This window comes from Neopsephotus bourkii, unplaced genomic scaffold (genome assembly GCF_033783945.1).
Source record: "Neopsephotus bourkii isolate Nb327-2 ecotype Australia unplaced genomic scaffold, CSIRO-AGI_Nbou_v1 NB_1067, whole genome shotgun sequence".
Taxonomy (NCBI): Eukaryota; Metazoa; Chordata; class Aves; order Psittaciformes; family Psittacidae; genus Neopsephotus; species Neopsephotus bourkii.
This window is the reverse complement of record NW_026901555.1, coordinates 782,315-799,100: the sequence shown is the minus strand read 5'-3', so window position 1 is coordinate 799,100 and position 16,786 is coordinate 782,315. Positions and strand designations below refer to the sequence as shown.

The window sequence follows — 16,786 nt, the reverse complement described above, 5'->3', positions numbered from 1 at the left end:
CAGCAAAACAGGAATAATAAAAAGATACATATAGTTACAGACATACAATAAATGTTATTTATGTGTTAGTCTTCAGGGCCTTCAGATTCAGTGAGTCATTTTCTCAGTCCCCTCTTCAGAAGCATAAGGCCTTAAAAATCATGATTATCAATTCGAGAACCTGGGGCTTCAAGACTTGCCATCAAAACTCCGAGAAATCCATGAGGGCTGTTAGATCATGGACACTCATTCTAGCAAAGCCAAAGCCTCCCTTCCACTTCAAATGTAAGATATTTAGTCAGTGGACACAGTTCCTCTGTGCTGCATCAGTGCCTGTCTTTCGCCAGTCATCCCTGAGGAAGAGGTGATCTAACATCCCCTTCACTGTCTCCAGTCAGTCTGAGCCTCTCTGCAAGCCATCTGACAATCCTCCATGACAAATAACAAGACCACAAAGAGACAAGTCAAAAGATGTAGAAATGTTGTGATGAAATACTTCAGTGTACTATTTAAATTCCCCTGACAAATGTTCCTCTGTTATTTTCCCAGACCAAGCATCTCTGAATCATGATAATATGAAGGAATCATTCCCCAGAATGTTCTCCATCTAATCTTCACAGTTCCCTATAGTAACAGAAATACCCCTCATAGGTACAGCAATACATCTGAATGACAAATGGAAGGGAACATTTTTTCAGTTCAAATTTATATAAAGCCAACTAGGAATAGAAGCAAGACTATCTTTACTCATTTTTCACATTCATAAACATACAAAAAGTACTGAAGCTTAATGTAAATTTAGTGTGGAGAAGCCTAATAGCTCTCTTGTGCCTCATGTCAGCCACTGCACCATTATATCACAAGCCAAATGTGCACAATCAATCTGTGCACAAAATACAGGGTAAAAGAAAGACAGGGTTGCATGTTTAACTAACTAGTCATTGGCTTTTTTATTCAGTTTCAAAGAAAATCAGACTTTGTAGGCTTTGAGCTTTATCTGCCTTTCTGTTAGTGTGTTTTAATGATTCACTATGGTTCATTATGTAATACCTTGTCTCCAGCCTCTGCATTTCAGGGGTCGTCAGAGTTTTAGTGCAGCAGTTGTGAGTTAGTCTTCAGTGTTCAAGAGCAAACTGCAGGCAGAATGTAGTTTTCAGACACCAAGATGTGAACTGACTGGTTTATTTTTGTGCATTTTCTCACTCCTGAATAATATAATTATGGAGCTTTCAGGGCAAACTTTGGCAAGCTGAACTGAATACAAACTGACAGTGCTCAAAACTGATCCATCCAGAAACATTTCAAATAGAAGCCAAGGAGAAAGGAGGCGGCATACATCATTTCTCACTTTAAAAAAACCAGCTTGCACTCCTGCCATCTTCAGTTTCTTGCCCAGATGTTGTCATGGGAAGAAAACATTAGAATATAAATTATGCTATAGAAAGCACAGATGGGAGCAATCTCTCACAAGAATGTATATTCCATTTCAGGCCATTATGTCAGATTGAGCCTGTATTTCTCGAATGCCCCTCTTAGTATCTCACACACATATCTTGGAGTTAAACAACTGGCATTGCAAAGAGACTCTCCAACACAAGCATGGATAGGTTCACCCAAGGTTTGCCCCAAAGGCAAACTGCCTTAAAGCCATAAGGGATCAGCTCCAAGTATCTCATTCTGCAAATGATCTGTACTTCTTATGGACCAGAGAATAAGTGCTCATGGAAAAAATTATACCCTATACAACTTCTAATAAAAATAGCAGGCACAAATTAGCATCAGATCGAGTCCTGTAATGGATGGCTTTCCCTTTTCTCTTTACTTTGAAATCATCCTGACAAGCCTAACTCCATGTGCAAATGGGATGCGTCCTCCAGTAAAAACAAAGCAAATTTAAGTCACTGCAATGTTACTTTTGAGTATTTTCTTCTAGTCCCTACACAGCGTGATGCTGGGAATACAAGCTGCAGAGGATACTGACTTTGAGTGACACATGGAAAATACCAAGCTGGAATCACACAGACCTGCTCCATACCACAGAAATAATTCTGGTAATTTCTGAATTCTCATCATTCTAGAAAGCAAGCGAGCAAAACAGGGTTCTGTAGAAGTGAAATTCAGTATTCATACGTAAAAAAAACCAAAAGAATCGAATGCAGAACCTGACGATTGTTGTACATGATCCTGTACACAATGTATTGTAAGAATAGCTACACTAACCCTTACTGCAAACAACACTGTATATAACATATTCCACAAGGAGGTTGAAAATGGATTCAGTGTAAGGACTCCTTGTTGACAGGTGCTCACTCACTCACTCCTGGACATTTCTGATTAAGTAATCTGAACTATAGATTCCTGTTCTAACTGCAGAATCAATGTGTGGATGTATCATAATAGTGAGGGGTGTTTTTCAATTTGGGCAGAGTAAGAGCATGCATTTGGTTATTTACAGTGCTTTAGATACAAATGAGCAGTAATTTCCTAAACTGCTGTAATTAACCTACTATAAAATAATTACATAAACAGGAAAACACTCCAATTTATTTAAATTCTATCTCTTAATAAATTACAATCATGTAATTATCCTGCACTTAATCTTTTATGACAAAGTTTTACACATGTGCTGACCCACATCTCTGATAAACCTGAAAAATTTATCATCCTTCCTTTCATCCCAAAATCTGACTTCCTGTCCATCAGTTGTCAGGATCTTGACCGCACTAATAAAGCTCATCCAGTTCCAACCCTCTGCCATGGGCAAGGACACCTTCCACTACCCCAGGCTGCTCCAAACGCCATCCAAGCTGGTCTTAAACACTGCCAAGGATGGGGCAGCCACAGCTTCTCTGGACAACCTGTGCCAATGCATCACCCTCAATAGTAAAGAATTTATTCTTAATATCTAATCCAAATCTGCCCTCTTTCAGTTTAAAACCCTTATCCCTCATCCTATTATACTCTCTGTTAAAAGACTTCTTCCCCATCTTTTCCTGTGGGCCCCTTTAGGCACTGGAAGCTGATCTAAGGTCTCCTGGGAGCATTCTCTTCCCCAGACTGAACAATCCCAGCTCTCTCAGCCTATCCTCCTAGGGAAGGTGCTATCTTTGTGGCCCTCCTGCAGACCCACTAAGCAGGCCTATATCTTATGCTGGGATGACAAGAGGTGAGTTGTAGGTGTCCTTGCTGCTAATTCTGTTCCTGAATTGCTGCTTGGGTTTCCTGGATTGACCATGCAAATAGCATATTACCTTGTGTTTGCCTGATGGTCGCTGGACTGCTGGACTTTCTGCTGCCTCTGCTCTGCTTGCTTTTCTCTCTCTGGTAAGGGTCAGGCTGTGCTCTGTTGGAGAGGCGTTTGCCTGGCTTGTGTTGTGGTCACCCTCAGCTCTTGGCTTCCTTGTCCTGAAGGACAGCAGTAAGAGCTGGATGAGGCTGCTCAGGGCCACCCTGTGCACTCAGGACTCTGATATTGTTTTGCTCTACAGCCTGCTTCCCAAGATAAAGTACCACCCTCCCCCTGGCCGTGTCTGCTGTCAGCACCATTTGCTTTAATAAAAAAATAAATTAATTTCAGTGTGGCTCATTATGCTAAATGAAAGCAACGGGGGGCTAATGAGCATTGTGAATGAGCCATTAACATGGCAATCAGCGCTATCCTCACGATAGCTACATCTTTCCTACATCTTTCTTGGAACACTCAGTAGCATTATACAGATGTGGCCTCATCTATTAAATTTAATTCAGGAAACAAATAGATTTCTATGTTTACCTTGAGTAGTTTCTTTCTGTAGAATTGTACATGGTGTTACACTTGCAATTAATAACAAAGCTCTACTAGTTCATTTTGTGGAACTGCTAAGGTTAGTCTTAGTCTTCAGTAGACAGGACTGTGCTAAGAGAGTTAATGTCTAGATTATTTGGAACCCAGAATGTTGTCCCTCTCCCGCTTCCCCCGGGTTTTCATCACAAAAGTGAAATGTACCTGAAACAATAAATTTACTGATGACTTCATCTTTGCAATGGATTTAATGTGGTTTAAACAGCATTTTTATTTTTCAGAAGTGGCCTTCACCTCCAGCCTCGGTTCCTGCCAGATTCACTGTGCCTTGGACCTGAGGATCACATTCCACAGGGAGCTGACATGCCTGTGCTCAAGGGAGCACTCTCCTCAGTCCTCATAAGAAGGCAGGAAGACTGCCCTGAAACAGCATCAGAAAGATGTGTGCTTAAAGAGCAATAGGGAGGAGGAGAAACCTACTTGTGTTCAGTGATACTGAGAATGTATCTTTCAGAAGGCCAAGGGAAGGAGAGAAGGCAAAAAAACCCTCCTCAGTGTTTTTAGACATTGCTGCGGTGAAGGTTTTTAGAAGATTCAGTTCTCTGCACATGATCAACTTCACAAAAAGCTTTTCATAGCACTGCCTTGTAGCTGGAGGGAGACACAGATGAGCAGCTCCCCAAGGAGCTATAACTGGTCACTGGCAAAGTGAGGAAAAGAAACCCAGAGGATCTGAAAAGGATTCCAGGGTTTTCCTTGAGTTGCAGTCTCAGCTCCTGTGACAGGTTCATCCATTCAGGCCACATAACTCTTATATCTGACTTCTTAGAATCAAGTAAGTCAGCAGAGAGCAGTTTCTATGGGTTTGCATCATTTCTGGGGGAGTGGGCACAGGGCACCTACAAAGCCAGATTTATTGAAGTTATCTAACAAAAACACAGAACGCAGAGTTCAAACAATGTCTTTTTCCCTTCTGTTTCCCAACTTCACCAGTCCCTGTGGTATCAATGGAAGGAGAACCCGCCCCGAGCTCACTCACTGGCAGAAATTGATACCATCCTGCCTCCAGCCGTCCGAAGGCAGGTCTGTATCCCTATGCCTTTGCTCTGCAACGCTATGACAAGTCCGCAGGCGATGCTCTCACCACGAGCGGTGTGTCCCAGAAATGCACAATGCTCAAGGGGATGTGTCAGGCCCTGGGCCGCCATTGCAAGACCCGCTGCTCAACTGGTTCAGGCAACGGCAATCTCCTAAGCACGAGTGAGCGCTCCGTTACTACCATCCCTCCGTGCTATTCCGGCCACAGCAGGAGGCGCGGGACGTCGATCCCGACCCTGCCCCGTCCCCCGGTCGCTGGGCGGAGACAGCGGGCCCGTGAGGAGAAGGAGGCGTGTCCCCGCGGCCCCCTCAGCCTGGCCGCCATTTTGGGGCGCGCTACGCGGAGCGGGCGGTGCACGGCGCCCTCTGGCGGCTCCCCGCGCTCAGATCCGCTCGGCGCGGGCGGCCGCCGGCCATGAAGTCTGTTCTCGTCACCGTGGGTACCACCAGCTTTGACGACCTGATCGCGGCCGTCTCCTCCCCGGCCGCCCTGCAGGTGAGCCTGCCCCGCCGCCGCGCCCCCCGCACGGCCTGCGCCTGCGCGCTGGGAGCTGTCCCGCCCTCCTCTTCCCGCCAGCGCCTGTCTGACGCGGCACAGGAAGCCGTTGGGGGGCGGGGATGACACATTCTGTGGCGGGGAGTGTGAGGAGGAAGGGTCTGTGGTACGAAAGGAGAGGGTAGCAGTGGTCCCGGTGCGCGACCGAGGTACGCGCAAGCCGCCATTCAACCGCCCTTCCTCCGCAGGTGCTGCAGAGCCTTGGCTACCAGAAGCTGGTGCTGCAGGTGGGGCGGTGCGCGCTGGACCCGGCGCTGCTCGGCAGCCCGGACGTGGCTGTGGAAGTGGAAGCCTTCCGCTACAAGGAGTCTCTGGCCGAGGACCTGCGGAGGGCGGACCTGGTCATTAGCCACGCAGGTAGAGCCCCGGCTGCTTGCCGAGCCTGTGCTCCTCGGGGCAGGAGTGGAAGTCAGTTGGATGAAGTCTGTTTCTCAACAGCTCGGGGTGGGCTGGCAGCGAGTTCATGCCCACACCGGAGATGAGTGGTTAAATGTTCATCGTCGGGAGCCCCCTGTGCTACAAGAGCAAACAGGGGGATATTTCATGTATCAGGGCAGAAACTCAGTGTGATTTCTGTTTCTCCTCTAGGTGCAGGTAGCTGTCTGGAGACTCTAGAAAAAGGAAAACCACTAATAGTAGTAATAAATGAGAAGCTGATGAACAACCATCAGCTTGAACTGGCGAAACAGCTCCACAAAGATGGGCATGTCCTCTACTGTAACTGCAGGTATGGAGCTGCTATGGCTGTCCTAGCTGAACAAGGAGGGTTCAGCATCGGCACTGGCTTACAGCAGTGAGATTGTGGCAGGGAAATCTACATCCTTTTCTGTAACAACCATTTGTTTGCAAGGTAGATCTTCCACAGTGGATCGATGCCAGTTCAACAACCAAACCTTTTGACCACAGCTCCTTTTAAATCTTTTTCTTCAAGGGCACATGTATTCAGATTGAAAGAAGAGCAGTTTAAAGCCAACAGAAGTGACTGAATTTGGAACAGTCAGGTAGCATCCTCAAGGCACCAGTAGCTTCACTCTTTCCCTGCTCTTAGCAGGTGTTGGTTCTTTTTGGAAGTCCAGAAACAATACAGCCCAGACCATTGGCTTGTAACCATGAACTCTAAGGACTAAACTGCCCCCTGCAGACTAAGGACTCCCATTTCATCATTTTCCTATTTGGATTTTCCTTTAAAAGGGCACTAAAGTTTACTGACATCATCAAGTTGAAAGGATTTGGAGTATTTAGAATAAAACATGAAATTGGCCTCACTGGTATGGATCAGGAGTCCATGTAGTTCAGTATTCTCGTTGCTGTAGCCATATGCAGGTGTCCAGCCTAAAGTAGAAACAGGGCACCAAGCGTAAGGTACTTCCTTGGGTTAGTTTCCCTCTAGTGCTCTTACGTGCTTCGATTGAGGGGGATTCCTAAACCAGATGCTTCCTGGTTAGTAACTTTCAGTACCTCTGTTTTCCAAGTTCTTTCTCTGGCTGCCTTTTTAACCAAACTTCCTGAATCCACCACATCCTCTGACAAGGGGTTTCACAGATTGCTGCCTGTCACTTCAGGGGAACAAAACAAAACACTACAAAACCCCAGAACAAACCACGAAGCAGCCAATCTCCCAGAGAAGTACCACTGCCAAAACACAGACCCCCCCCCCCCCCCAAAATAACACCACCAAAACAACCAGCTCCTTTTGTTTGTTTATCCTAGCTCCTGTTAGATTCAGCTGATCTCTTGTTTTGACTATATGTTACTGCTTTCTCTTTATGATTCTTCATGATTGATTGCACTATAAATAACAGCTGACCCCTAAGTTGAAGGCACAGGAAGTCCAGCTCCCATTCCTTAGTCTGTATCTTACTCCTTTGCCCTGCAAATGGGATTTCATATGTTTTGGGAGAGCTTTCTGGAAACACGAGGCCTGTCACTCACTTCTGTTGGGCAAGTCCCTTACCACCTTATCTCAGTGCTTCTGACAGCTTTGGAGACAGGAAGGAATTTTTGTTGAGCAGTGCCTGGCATCAGAGTCTTATTTGCAGCCTGACAAAACCAAGCAAACTGATTTAGCTGTTCTGGCTATGTGTTAAGTGGAGAACTATGCCGTGTGTTCAGCTAGGATGGGATTCATGGGATGGTTTATAGTGAAGATCCTCAGGTGTTGTTCAGTCACCCAACATTGCAGCCACAGATAAAGTAAAGAGCTGAGGTTGTTTGTGACAGCTTGAAGCATGTTCTCAGCAGTGCTGTCTGTGATCAGTGAGCGCTGGGGCCTACTGCTTTGTGGGGGTCTGTTTCAATACACTTTCTTATTTTTCTTCCATGCTAAAGGTTTATGTATGGATGAATAGAAAGAAAATTTTATGGAGAAAAAAAATTTCCCTTTGGGGTGGATTTCTTTTTAATGTTGGGTTTTGGTCTGTTTCTACAGCACTCTTGTGGAGACACTGCAGTCGATGGAGTTACCAGCTTTGAAACCTTTTCCTCCTGGACAGCCAGAAAAGTTTGCTTTGTTCTTGGATCAAGTTTTTGGGATTCAATAAACAATACAGAGGAATGACAGAATTAAAACTTTATTCCTCTCCTAGTGAGGTCTTCTATACTTAAGAGTCCAGCAGCTGGGACAAACCCTCAAAGAGCATGTCTGTTAACATTAACCAACGTTAAATGGTTCCTGTCTAGTGCGGGTTCAAAGTTATCTGTGCTACAAAGAGCAGAGTGCCAACAGGGAAGGGGAGTATGAACTGTCAGGTTTCTTGGACAGACGCATATTTACCTCACATAATCTGCAGGAGTTGGTGATTGCAGTGAGGAGGACAAGCTAAATTACTTCTTAACCAGTATGGCATGCACATCCTTGTTTCTTGACCATACTTCCTAAGTCTAGTGGAAGTAAGTTGTTCTTTTTGATGTTCCTATGATGTCCTGCAAATGAGCAGATGTCTTCAACTCTAGTGTTTACAGAAGCACTGAATGGAGAATTGAAACAGATAAATTGAAGCCTCTTCAAAGGGTGTGGTAAATCTGGGTGGGAAGAGTCAAGAGCTGCAAACCTGCTGCCAAACTCCTCTGTTTTGGGGTGCTTTGCACCCAAAATACAGCATGGCCCACAGGAGAGGACCTGGCTGGGCAATGCAGTTGATCCATTCACACAGCGATGCCATCATTACTTGGTTTGGACTTCTGTGGAGTGCATTGTTTCCTGTTTGATGCTGACTGGAGCTCCCCATTTTAAGTGTTGAAATTGTCAATGTTGTGTTGATGCTCCCTTCCATTGGTTTAAGTAAATACTTTGAAAAACGTTCATGCAGGCTGTTTGGTCTCTAATCTCCAGAATTGTCTCAGTGTGCAGCTGGTGCTGACAGCTCTGCCTGCAGGTACATTGCTTGGATGGGTTTTGTTGGGTTTTATTTGTTTGCTGTTGCTTAAACAAAGCATGTAACTCCTGGATCAGTGCATCTGATGTCCTAGTGCCGTTTTGACCAGCAAGTTAAATGCACGTGGAATCACGTTCCCAATCAAATGAAGCACAAGGGTTATGTGAGGAGTAAGCAGTGCTGCACTGTTGTGCGAGAGTGATTTTTGCTAAGTTTTCCCTGAGCACTTCATTAGCGGAGTTTTTCACTTCATGATTTCTATGGAGCTGGTGTTATTTACAGTTTACTGCTCACTTAGCTCCAGCCCAAGAGCACCCAGGAATGTTGCAGGCAGTTTTGAATGACCAGTTGACAAGGGCTTAGTAAGGATTCCCTTCTCTCCCAGGCACTGGTTCTCTAAAGGAAAAATGGGGAAAGGCTTTTTAGCAAGGCCTGTTGCGTTAGGATGGGTTTAAACTAAAAGAGGGGCGATTTGGGCTGGATGTGAGGGGAAAAAAAAACACAAAATCTTTACAACAAGGTTGGTAGAACACTGGCCTGGGTTGCCCAGAGAAGTGGTGGATGCACCAGCCCTGGAGACACTCAAGGCCAGGCTGGATGTGGTTCTGGGCAACCTGATCTAGTTGGAGATGTCCCTGCTTTGAGGGAGATGAGCTTTGAGGGTCCCTTCCAACCCAAACTCTTATTCCATTATTCTGTGACCTCCGTAGGGGTTTATCGATGTTCGAGGGACGCGAACCCACGGTCCCGGCCAGCCCCTGCGGTCGTTAAGGGTAGAGCGGAGGAAGGACTGGGCGGGGGGTCCTGGCGGGCACCGTAAAATGGCCGCTGCGGGCTCCCCGCGGCCGGGCCGCGCTCGGGACCGAGTCGTGCTCGGGGCCACTCTTGGTGGCCGGCGGGCAGGGAGGGGAATGCGGGGGCCGGGCCGGGCCGTGGTCGGGGCCGCTCTCCGTGTGTGGCGGGCAAGGCGGGGGGTGCTGGGGCCGGGCCGGGCGCAGGTGGGCGCGTTGTGCGGCGGCCCCTCATTAGCAGCAGCCGCGCAACGGGGCCCCACGCGCCGCTCAGCGCAGCGCTCTGCGTGGAGCTCCCGCGTGCCGTGGCCGCTTCAGCCGTTGCTGCCTTCGCCTCAGCCGCTGCCACCCGCCACCATGCAGAAGGGCTGGAAGAAGTACTTCGGGCAGAAGTCCTTCAGCGAGGTGGCCATGGACAAGTACCTGGGCAGCCTGGGGCTGTACCGCAAGGTGACGGCGAAGGACGCCTCCTGCTTCTTCCGAGCCGTCTCGGAGCAGGTAGGCGGTGGGGCGGCTCCGGTAACGGTCCCGGCGCCTCAGTTCCTCGCCGGGCCGTGTCTGCTGCCTGCCCGCGGGTGGTGCGTGATGCCGGAGGCCCCAACGGGTGGATGTGCGAGGGCATGTGCGGTCACCCTGCGGCTCCCAGTGAGCTGCTTCCCACAGCTGCCTGTGGCACCCTGCTCTGTGCAGTGCGTTGTGGTGGGGTTACCCATCAGATATGAGTCAAACAAGCCTAACGGGAAGTGTAGCTTTAACTCTTGCTATTTTCTTTCATTCTTCTACAACCTTTATGGGATTTTTTTTTTCCAGCTGTTTTTAACTCAAATTCATCACCTAGAAGTTAGGAAAGCTTGTGTTTCCTTTATGAGGCAGCATCAGCTCCAGTTTGAATCTGTAAGTAATGTCCGTGTTCAGCAGCTTGCACGTGTAGTCGGGGGGCGATGTGGGAGGGAGCGAGTAGTTTAAGGCGCACTGAAAACATGGCATGCTTTGCCAGGCTTCGTGCACGTAATAGAGCAGGAGCAGCAGGGTGCTTGCTTGCTTACCTTATTTGAGTTGCTGTCGCACAAGTTTTACTTGGGTTTATATTCTGAAGCTCCTGAAATCAAGTTTAGTAAGTTATTAATACCTAAGGTGGTAGTTACTGGTGTAGTATATTCTCTATGGAGCAGAATTCACTAGGCAGGAAATTCATGGGATTTTGGAGTGAAGAAATAAACATCAAAAGATGGCAGAAAACTTCGGAGTGTGTTTAACTGTTGCATAAAGTAATGAAATATTTAGGTGTATTTATTTTGGTGGGGTTTGTGTGTTTGTTTGCTTGGTTTTGGTGTGTGTTTTCCCCCCCAGTCAGCTTGTGATCACAATTAAGTGCTCAGTCTGATCTCGGAGGGAGATGAGTCCCTGACTGTTTACAGGATTATGCTCTTGATTTGTTTAGACTCTCTTGGTATTCCCACGTTGGTACCCCGTGCTTTAAGGCAGGGAGCAGTGAAGTCATACCCCCAATCAGACCACAGCCCTTCAGAAACCAAAAACGATAGGAATTGGCAGACTAATCCCCAGTTTGGTGTCTGTGCTCCCAGCCCCTGTTCCGCCCCCTTCCATTCGATAGCCAGTAATGGGCAGCTTCTGTTTAACTTTGCTTTGCAACTAGCTAAGTTTTTACATTTGTTTTATTCTTTGCTGAAAGTATGTGGAAGGATCATTTGAGAAATACCTTGAACGACTGGGAGATCCAAAGGTAAGACTGATCTAATACTTGGTAAGGGATTAAAATTTTAGGGGCCTAAACCAGGAAAATAATAATGTTTAAAATTTGTTTTGTGTTTAGATAGACCCCAATCCTGGAGTCCTATTTTCATAGGTAATACTATGAGTTTGTGCTGAATATTCACATGTATAAACAGTATCAATCAATACCAGTATTTTACTGGTGAATTTGTGTAAGTGCAAAGGAGAAATGTGTGCAGACTGGACAGTAAAGCTGAGGCCTCTCATGGGCCTTATTCGTTAATTGCAGTTCTTCTCTCAGAAAGAAAAGGTGAAATATGCGTGGTGTACATCACATCAAGTGTTGATCAGGCTTTGCAATCCGCTGGTTCTTCCTCTACCCCCAGGTTCAAATACTAGAGATCAGACTTTTATTTCTTAAGACTTTAGCTGGTAAGTGTGGTGGATGCAGCGATCTCTGAAACAAATGTAGTAAATATTAAAACAAAAATACATCTTGAGTGATGTGATTAAGAGTTGCTGCCAGAACTAGCTCCATTTTATTCAGCTCATGCCCATCCCATGTTGCAGACTTTTGTATGCCATAGAAGTGGAAATACTAATATCTAAATTCTCAGTGCACTGATTGTTTTAAGCAATGGATGAATTTGGTTAGATATCTTCATAGAAGAGAGAACTTATGTTCTCAGTATTGAAGACTGATCCACTAGCTCATGTAGTCTCATAATCTTGCACAGGAAAGTGCTGGCCAGCTGGAAATGAGTGCCTTATCAATGGTGTACAAGTAAGTGTCTCTTCATTAAGTTTCGTTTTGCTTTTACCTTGATGGCATTTGCTTCTGGCCTCAGAACCTTTTCTTTGTTTGTTGCTGAGGTAGTAATGTGTGAAACATGCTGAGAAATGCCACCCAAACAAAGCTAAACTACTGTGTAAACAGGTGGCATCACAGCCCCTGTTCCCATAGCCTGGATTTAAGGGGAGGGTCAGTTTCCAGCTATGTTTGTTATCTTTGTGGTAATGTTCAAGGAAACCAAGGGTTTCCTTCTAGTGGCTGAAGGGCGGAAAATGGGAACAAACCTGTAGCTATGTGTAGTGGCAGTGCTGTGTGGTAATTATAAGCATAACTAAAACTCATGTAGTAATTATAAGCATAACTGAAACTCATGTAGGTGTTCTCGAAAGCTCCTGTAGTGAGGAGTAATGGGCCTACTTGGTGTGTAAACCCTCATGCTTATGTCAAAGGTAACATAAGCCTGTGCAGATGCTGCTGTCTTGTAACAAGCAGTCTGGCTCTCCAGTGCTAGAAGGAAGAACCCTCCCTTTGCAGGCTCATTCTGTTCTTGTACTGAAGGAACAAACTGAAGCTTTGCAAGAGTTCCTAGTTGCCTGTACTGCAGCACTAATCCTTTGCAGGGTGACACTTTAATTGCCTTGGTGTCTGATCACCCTGCTGTAAGCACAGATACCTGACCTAGTCTGTGACTAAGTGTAATAGTCTTTCCCACATAACTGTTTTCCCTTAAGATGGGTGTTTGTTCATCTGGCTCTTGCTGTATGGTAGCATTCATTTATCAGGAAAAGTATTCTTGCTTTCCCTATAAACCAACAGGGTTCTCTAAACAGCTTCCTGCAAACTTCTCCATAATATGGTTCTACTAAAAGTGTGTTCTTTTGAGTATTGTTTTTCCTCTGCTTACCTAGGCGAGACTTTATTCTGTACCGCTACCCTGGAAAGCCACCCATTTATGCTACGAACAATGGCTTTGATGACAAGGTGAGCAGAAGTGAGGCAATTTTCTACCCCTAAATCCTAGTGACCTCCAGTCCTGCTTAGCTGTGAAAATGTGCCACTGGAATTGGGCTCTTGTAAGTCCAGTGCTCTTGTGTACCTGAACAAAACCCCCAACAGACTTCAGCTCATGGAAAAAGCACAGTATTTGTACAACGGTGAATTACAGTAGCTTTGCTTCCCATTTGAGAGGTGGATTGTGTGGTGTTCTCCTGCCAGTCATCTGTTACGCTGGCACATTATTGCAAAGAAGTTCAGTTTTGGCAGGAAGAGATAACAGTACAATTCCAGAATGTTCTTCCATGTATCTGAAATCTCTTTGGGTAAAAACCCTTCTCAGTGGGAATTTGCCTGGTCCAACAAGGTAAAATGAAATACCTGGGTTGAGCTTAAGAGCAGAACAAGATCTATTTATCATATTGGTGAAGAGAGGGTGTTCTCCCCCACTCCCAGTACCTCTCTTCTTGACATTGGATGAGGTGTGCAGCTCTTCTGAAAACAGGAAGTTAATGGAAATTGATTAACAAACTGGGTCATTTCTATGACATACAGATTGAGCACAGTTAAGAATAGGAGCTAATGGAAGAGCTTATATAGACAAGAATTACTGCTGGGGGTCAAGAGAAGGCACATAAAGAAGAAATATTTTGTATTACCTCCTGTCTGCCCCTTCTTGTGTTTTCTGCAGTCATGTAGAGTGTCCACACAATTCCATGACTAACTTGGGCACAAAGCCAGAAAAGTTGCTGCAGCATGGAATTCAGTATGGGCTACTATATTTGCCAAAGAGGCTGGTCTGCTCTGAAATCTGTGCTGCTGCAGCTGTTCTGTGTTGGGTAGAGAATAACTGCCATTGTTTACATGTGCTGCTTTCTTTTTCTGCATAGCTTAATCTCAGAATGAGCCAGCTTTAAAGATTAAGCACGATGGTCTAACTGTGTGTTTGTCCGCACAGGCTTCATCACCAGAGCTCTCATTAAGTGTTGGCAGCTGTCCATCATTACCCTGCATCTACAGCCAGTAGCTCTGTCTGCTATTGCTCATTCTCACCATGAGATGGGAGCTTGAGTTGGCAGAAGGCATAGTGCACACTGAAATAAGAGCCCTGGCATCCCAGCTCCTGCTGGTTAACTGGGAAGCTTCCTTGCTGGGAGTGTGCTGACAGCCTGGGCTTTTGCTAGTTGTGATCATACGGCAAGATGAGGTTTGATGGTGCATGTTTACATGGGATGTCAGTGCATATGTTGCAGAAAGCAAAAGGCCAGCATAATATCTCTTCCTAAAAGCAGGGTTTTGCGGAGGGCTGGAGAAGTAGATGCTTTTCTAGTCCCTCAGGCAGGGAGCAGCGAAATGTGCCTTTGCTACTTGGGCAGTGCGTATTGGGGTATGGAACTTAATAGCTTGTATGTATTTTACCTTTTGAGCACTTGGTGGTTTCAGAGGTAGGTTGGAAACCAATTATTTAACGTTTAATGCAGCATGATGTACAAGTTGATAGTTTTCCTTGGTATAATAGACAAACTTACTTAGATAGTTTACCTAGGATTCAGTTTTTAAGCTGATTCTACTGCTTTTTCATATTTGTATTTATTTATTGGGTTTAGATGAGCTGGTATTGACTGTAGAATGAAAGAATAATGTGGTCTTGAGCTAGGATTTGGAACAGTTAAGTTTTACATCCTTAGGGACTTAAACCGTGTTTTCTTTTCCCAGGTTTTGCTGTGTTGTTCAGGCAATGGCCATTATGACTCTGTGTATACAAAACAGTTCCAGGAAACTGCTGCCGTTTGCCAGGGTAAACTTGAAATCCTTTTTCTATGGAAGAAAATTAGGTGTTTTCATATGTTTATAGGCAGTGTTTGTTTTGGTTTTCAGAGGTGGAGTGGAGAAGGATGGAAGCTCATTTATTGTATATTAATGTACACTTGTTATTCTAGTTGTTAAGTGGGGTATTGGACCAAATGACTTCCAGAGGTCCCTTCTTCCCACCTGAATTATTTTATGGTCCTCTCATTAACTGAATGTAGTATAACAAGTGCTTTGTAACAATAAATAATGTATGAAGATAGGCTTACCTTGAAAATTGCAGCAGTTCTTACTGTTCTGGTGTTACCTTAATTTGGTTTGAGCTTTGTGTTGATTTGTTCAGCTGTATTATATGAGCTCCTGTACAAAGACGTGTTTGGCATGGATGAGGAAGAATTAAAGTCTGCAGTGGAGATGTTTCGAAGTGGATCCAAGAAGAACAGAAACAATGTCTCTGCGGCAAGTGAAGATGCAAACTTTGATTGTCTTCATGAAAAAGTATCCAGAAATCCATCAGAAAAGAGGTAGTGTTTTGGAAGGGGAATATGGTGAAGGGGAAGGAAAAAACCCTTTAAAAACCTTGCAAAGAGCAAGTTTTTCAAGTTTTTTTTTCCAGTGTTTATAGGGTATTAACTCTTTTACCTATCCTGTGGTGCAAACACAAAGCTGAAATATATTGTGGAAGAGAATGTGCTTTCCTTGGGGCTGGGAAGTAGCATATAATTGAAAAGCCTATACTGCTGGCTATGTTATAGTTGTATGTTACTCTGTAAAATGACAGCTTATTTGTAAATAAAATTGATCTTTGTGATCAGAATTTTAGTGAAAACCTGTTATTATCCTTCTAAGCCTCTATCACTCTGCAGAGGAATTAATGTATTGAGAAGATCAACTCTGCTTGACTTTGTCCACTTTTGGATGGAATCATACCTCAAATAGATAATTAAGTGGACTTATTCAAGTCTGTTGGATCACTGAGGACAAGAGGAACAGGCAGGATGTCATTATAGAAACCCTCATATCCTGTGTTGCTCAAATCACCAGAAAGGCTTGAGGGTTGCATCTGAATGCTTGCAGATGACATTGGTTTGATAGGATTTAGGGTGTCTTCTTATACTTGGCAGTGCAAGAGTTTAATCAGTCAGTGGGATCATCTTCGTGCTTTCTTAATGCAAGCAATAGCACTCATTAGGGATGGGTGTTGGAACAAGTAAAGATGACATCAGGGAAAGGGTTGTCCTGTACCTCATCGTAGCCATGGCTTGTGTTTTAGGCAAAAATCCACTTGGTGGCACCATAGTGCTTTTCCAAGTTGTGTGTACAGTTGGTTGATTTTAATCCTGGTTAGAAATTGTGCATTGTATCTTTTGTAATCTTATTTTCAATTGCTTAGACTGAACGACTGGGAAGGCAATGAGACTGACAATCCACAGGAAGATAAGTTCAAACAAGGCATTGAAGAAGAAAAGGTTTGTCAGTTAGGAAAGAGTTCCTTATGGTGTGTTCTTTTTGTTGCTGTTGTTGTATGACATTGCCCTTGTTAGGGCTGTACCTTCTTTTCCGCTTTTTAAAATGACATTGTGGAAAGTGTGTGGCTTACTTTTAACATCTGCTTGTCTCTTGGTTTTGCTCCTGAGTTTCTATTAAATTGGATAAGCCTTTTTCCTTTCTGATATTCTCTTGTTCTTCTCTAGCTAATATCCCTTCAAAGATGGAGCTTAGCAGATGTTTTCTGGTCTGCTGTTTGCTTTTCCTAGAAATGGTTTAAATCAGCTCACTTTTATTTGAACACAGTATAAATCACTCTAGAACAGTTTGAGAAACTCTATAGGAACATGTTTTCAGATATAATAATTGAAACTCCCACCAACATCTGAA

General features: G+C 44.9%; 2 protein-coding genes across 2 annotated transcripts in view; one reads left to right on the top strand and one right to left on the bottom strand.

Moving 5' to 3' along the window:
• Positions 1 to 3,247, bottom strand: part of DCX (doublecortin) — a 113,000-nt gene extending 109,753 nt beyond the window's left edge. Inside the window, exon 1 of the mRNA XM_061361866.1 lies at positions 3,231 to 3,247. The gene's annotated coding sequence lies outside the window, so the exon portion shown is untranslated. The remainder of the gene's footprint in view (positions 1 to 3,230) is intronic.
• A 1,918-nt stretch (positions 3,248 to 5,165) lies between these two features.
• ALG13 (ALG13 UDP-N-acetylglucosaminyltransferase subunit) overlaps positions 5,166 to 16,786 on the top strand; it is a 28,483-nt gene continuing 16,862 nt past the window's right edge. The window contains exons 1-12 of the mRNA XM_061362007.1: positions 5,166 to 5,354; positions 5,603 to 5,771; positions 6,003 to 6,141; positions 7,843 to 7,948; positions 9,499 to 10,077; positions 10,390 to 10,473; positions 11,273 to 11,323; positions 12,051 to 12,097; positions 13,015 to 13,087; positions 14,816 to 14,897; positions 15,252 to 15,432; positions 16,302 to 16,377. Of these exons, the coding sequence (XP_061217991.1) occupies positions 5,274 to 5,354; positions 5,603 to 5,771; positions 6,003 to 6,141; positions 7,843 to 7,948; positions 9,499 to 10,077; positions 10,390 to 10,473; positions 11,273 to 11,323; positions 12,051 to 12,097; positions 13,015 to 13,087; positions 14,816 to 14,897; positions 15,252 to 15,432; positions 16,302 to 16,377 (1,668 nt within the window). The 5' untranslated portion in view covers positions 5,166 to 5,273. The remainder of the gene's footprint in view (positions 5,355 to 5,602; positions 5,772 to 6,002; positions 6,142 to 7,842; positions 7,949 to 9,498; positions 10,078 to 10,389; positions 10,474 to 11,272; positions 11,324 to 12,050; positions 12,098 to 13,014; positions 13,088 to 14,815; positions 14,898 to 15,251; positions 15,433 to 16,301; positions 16,378 to 16,786) is intronic.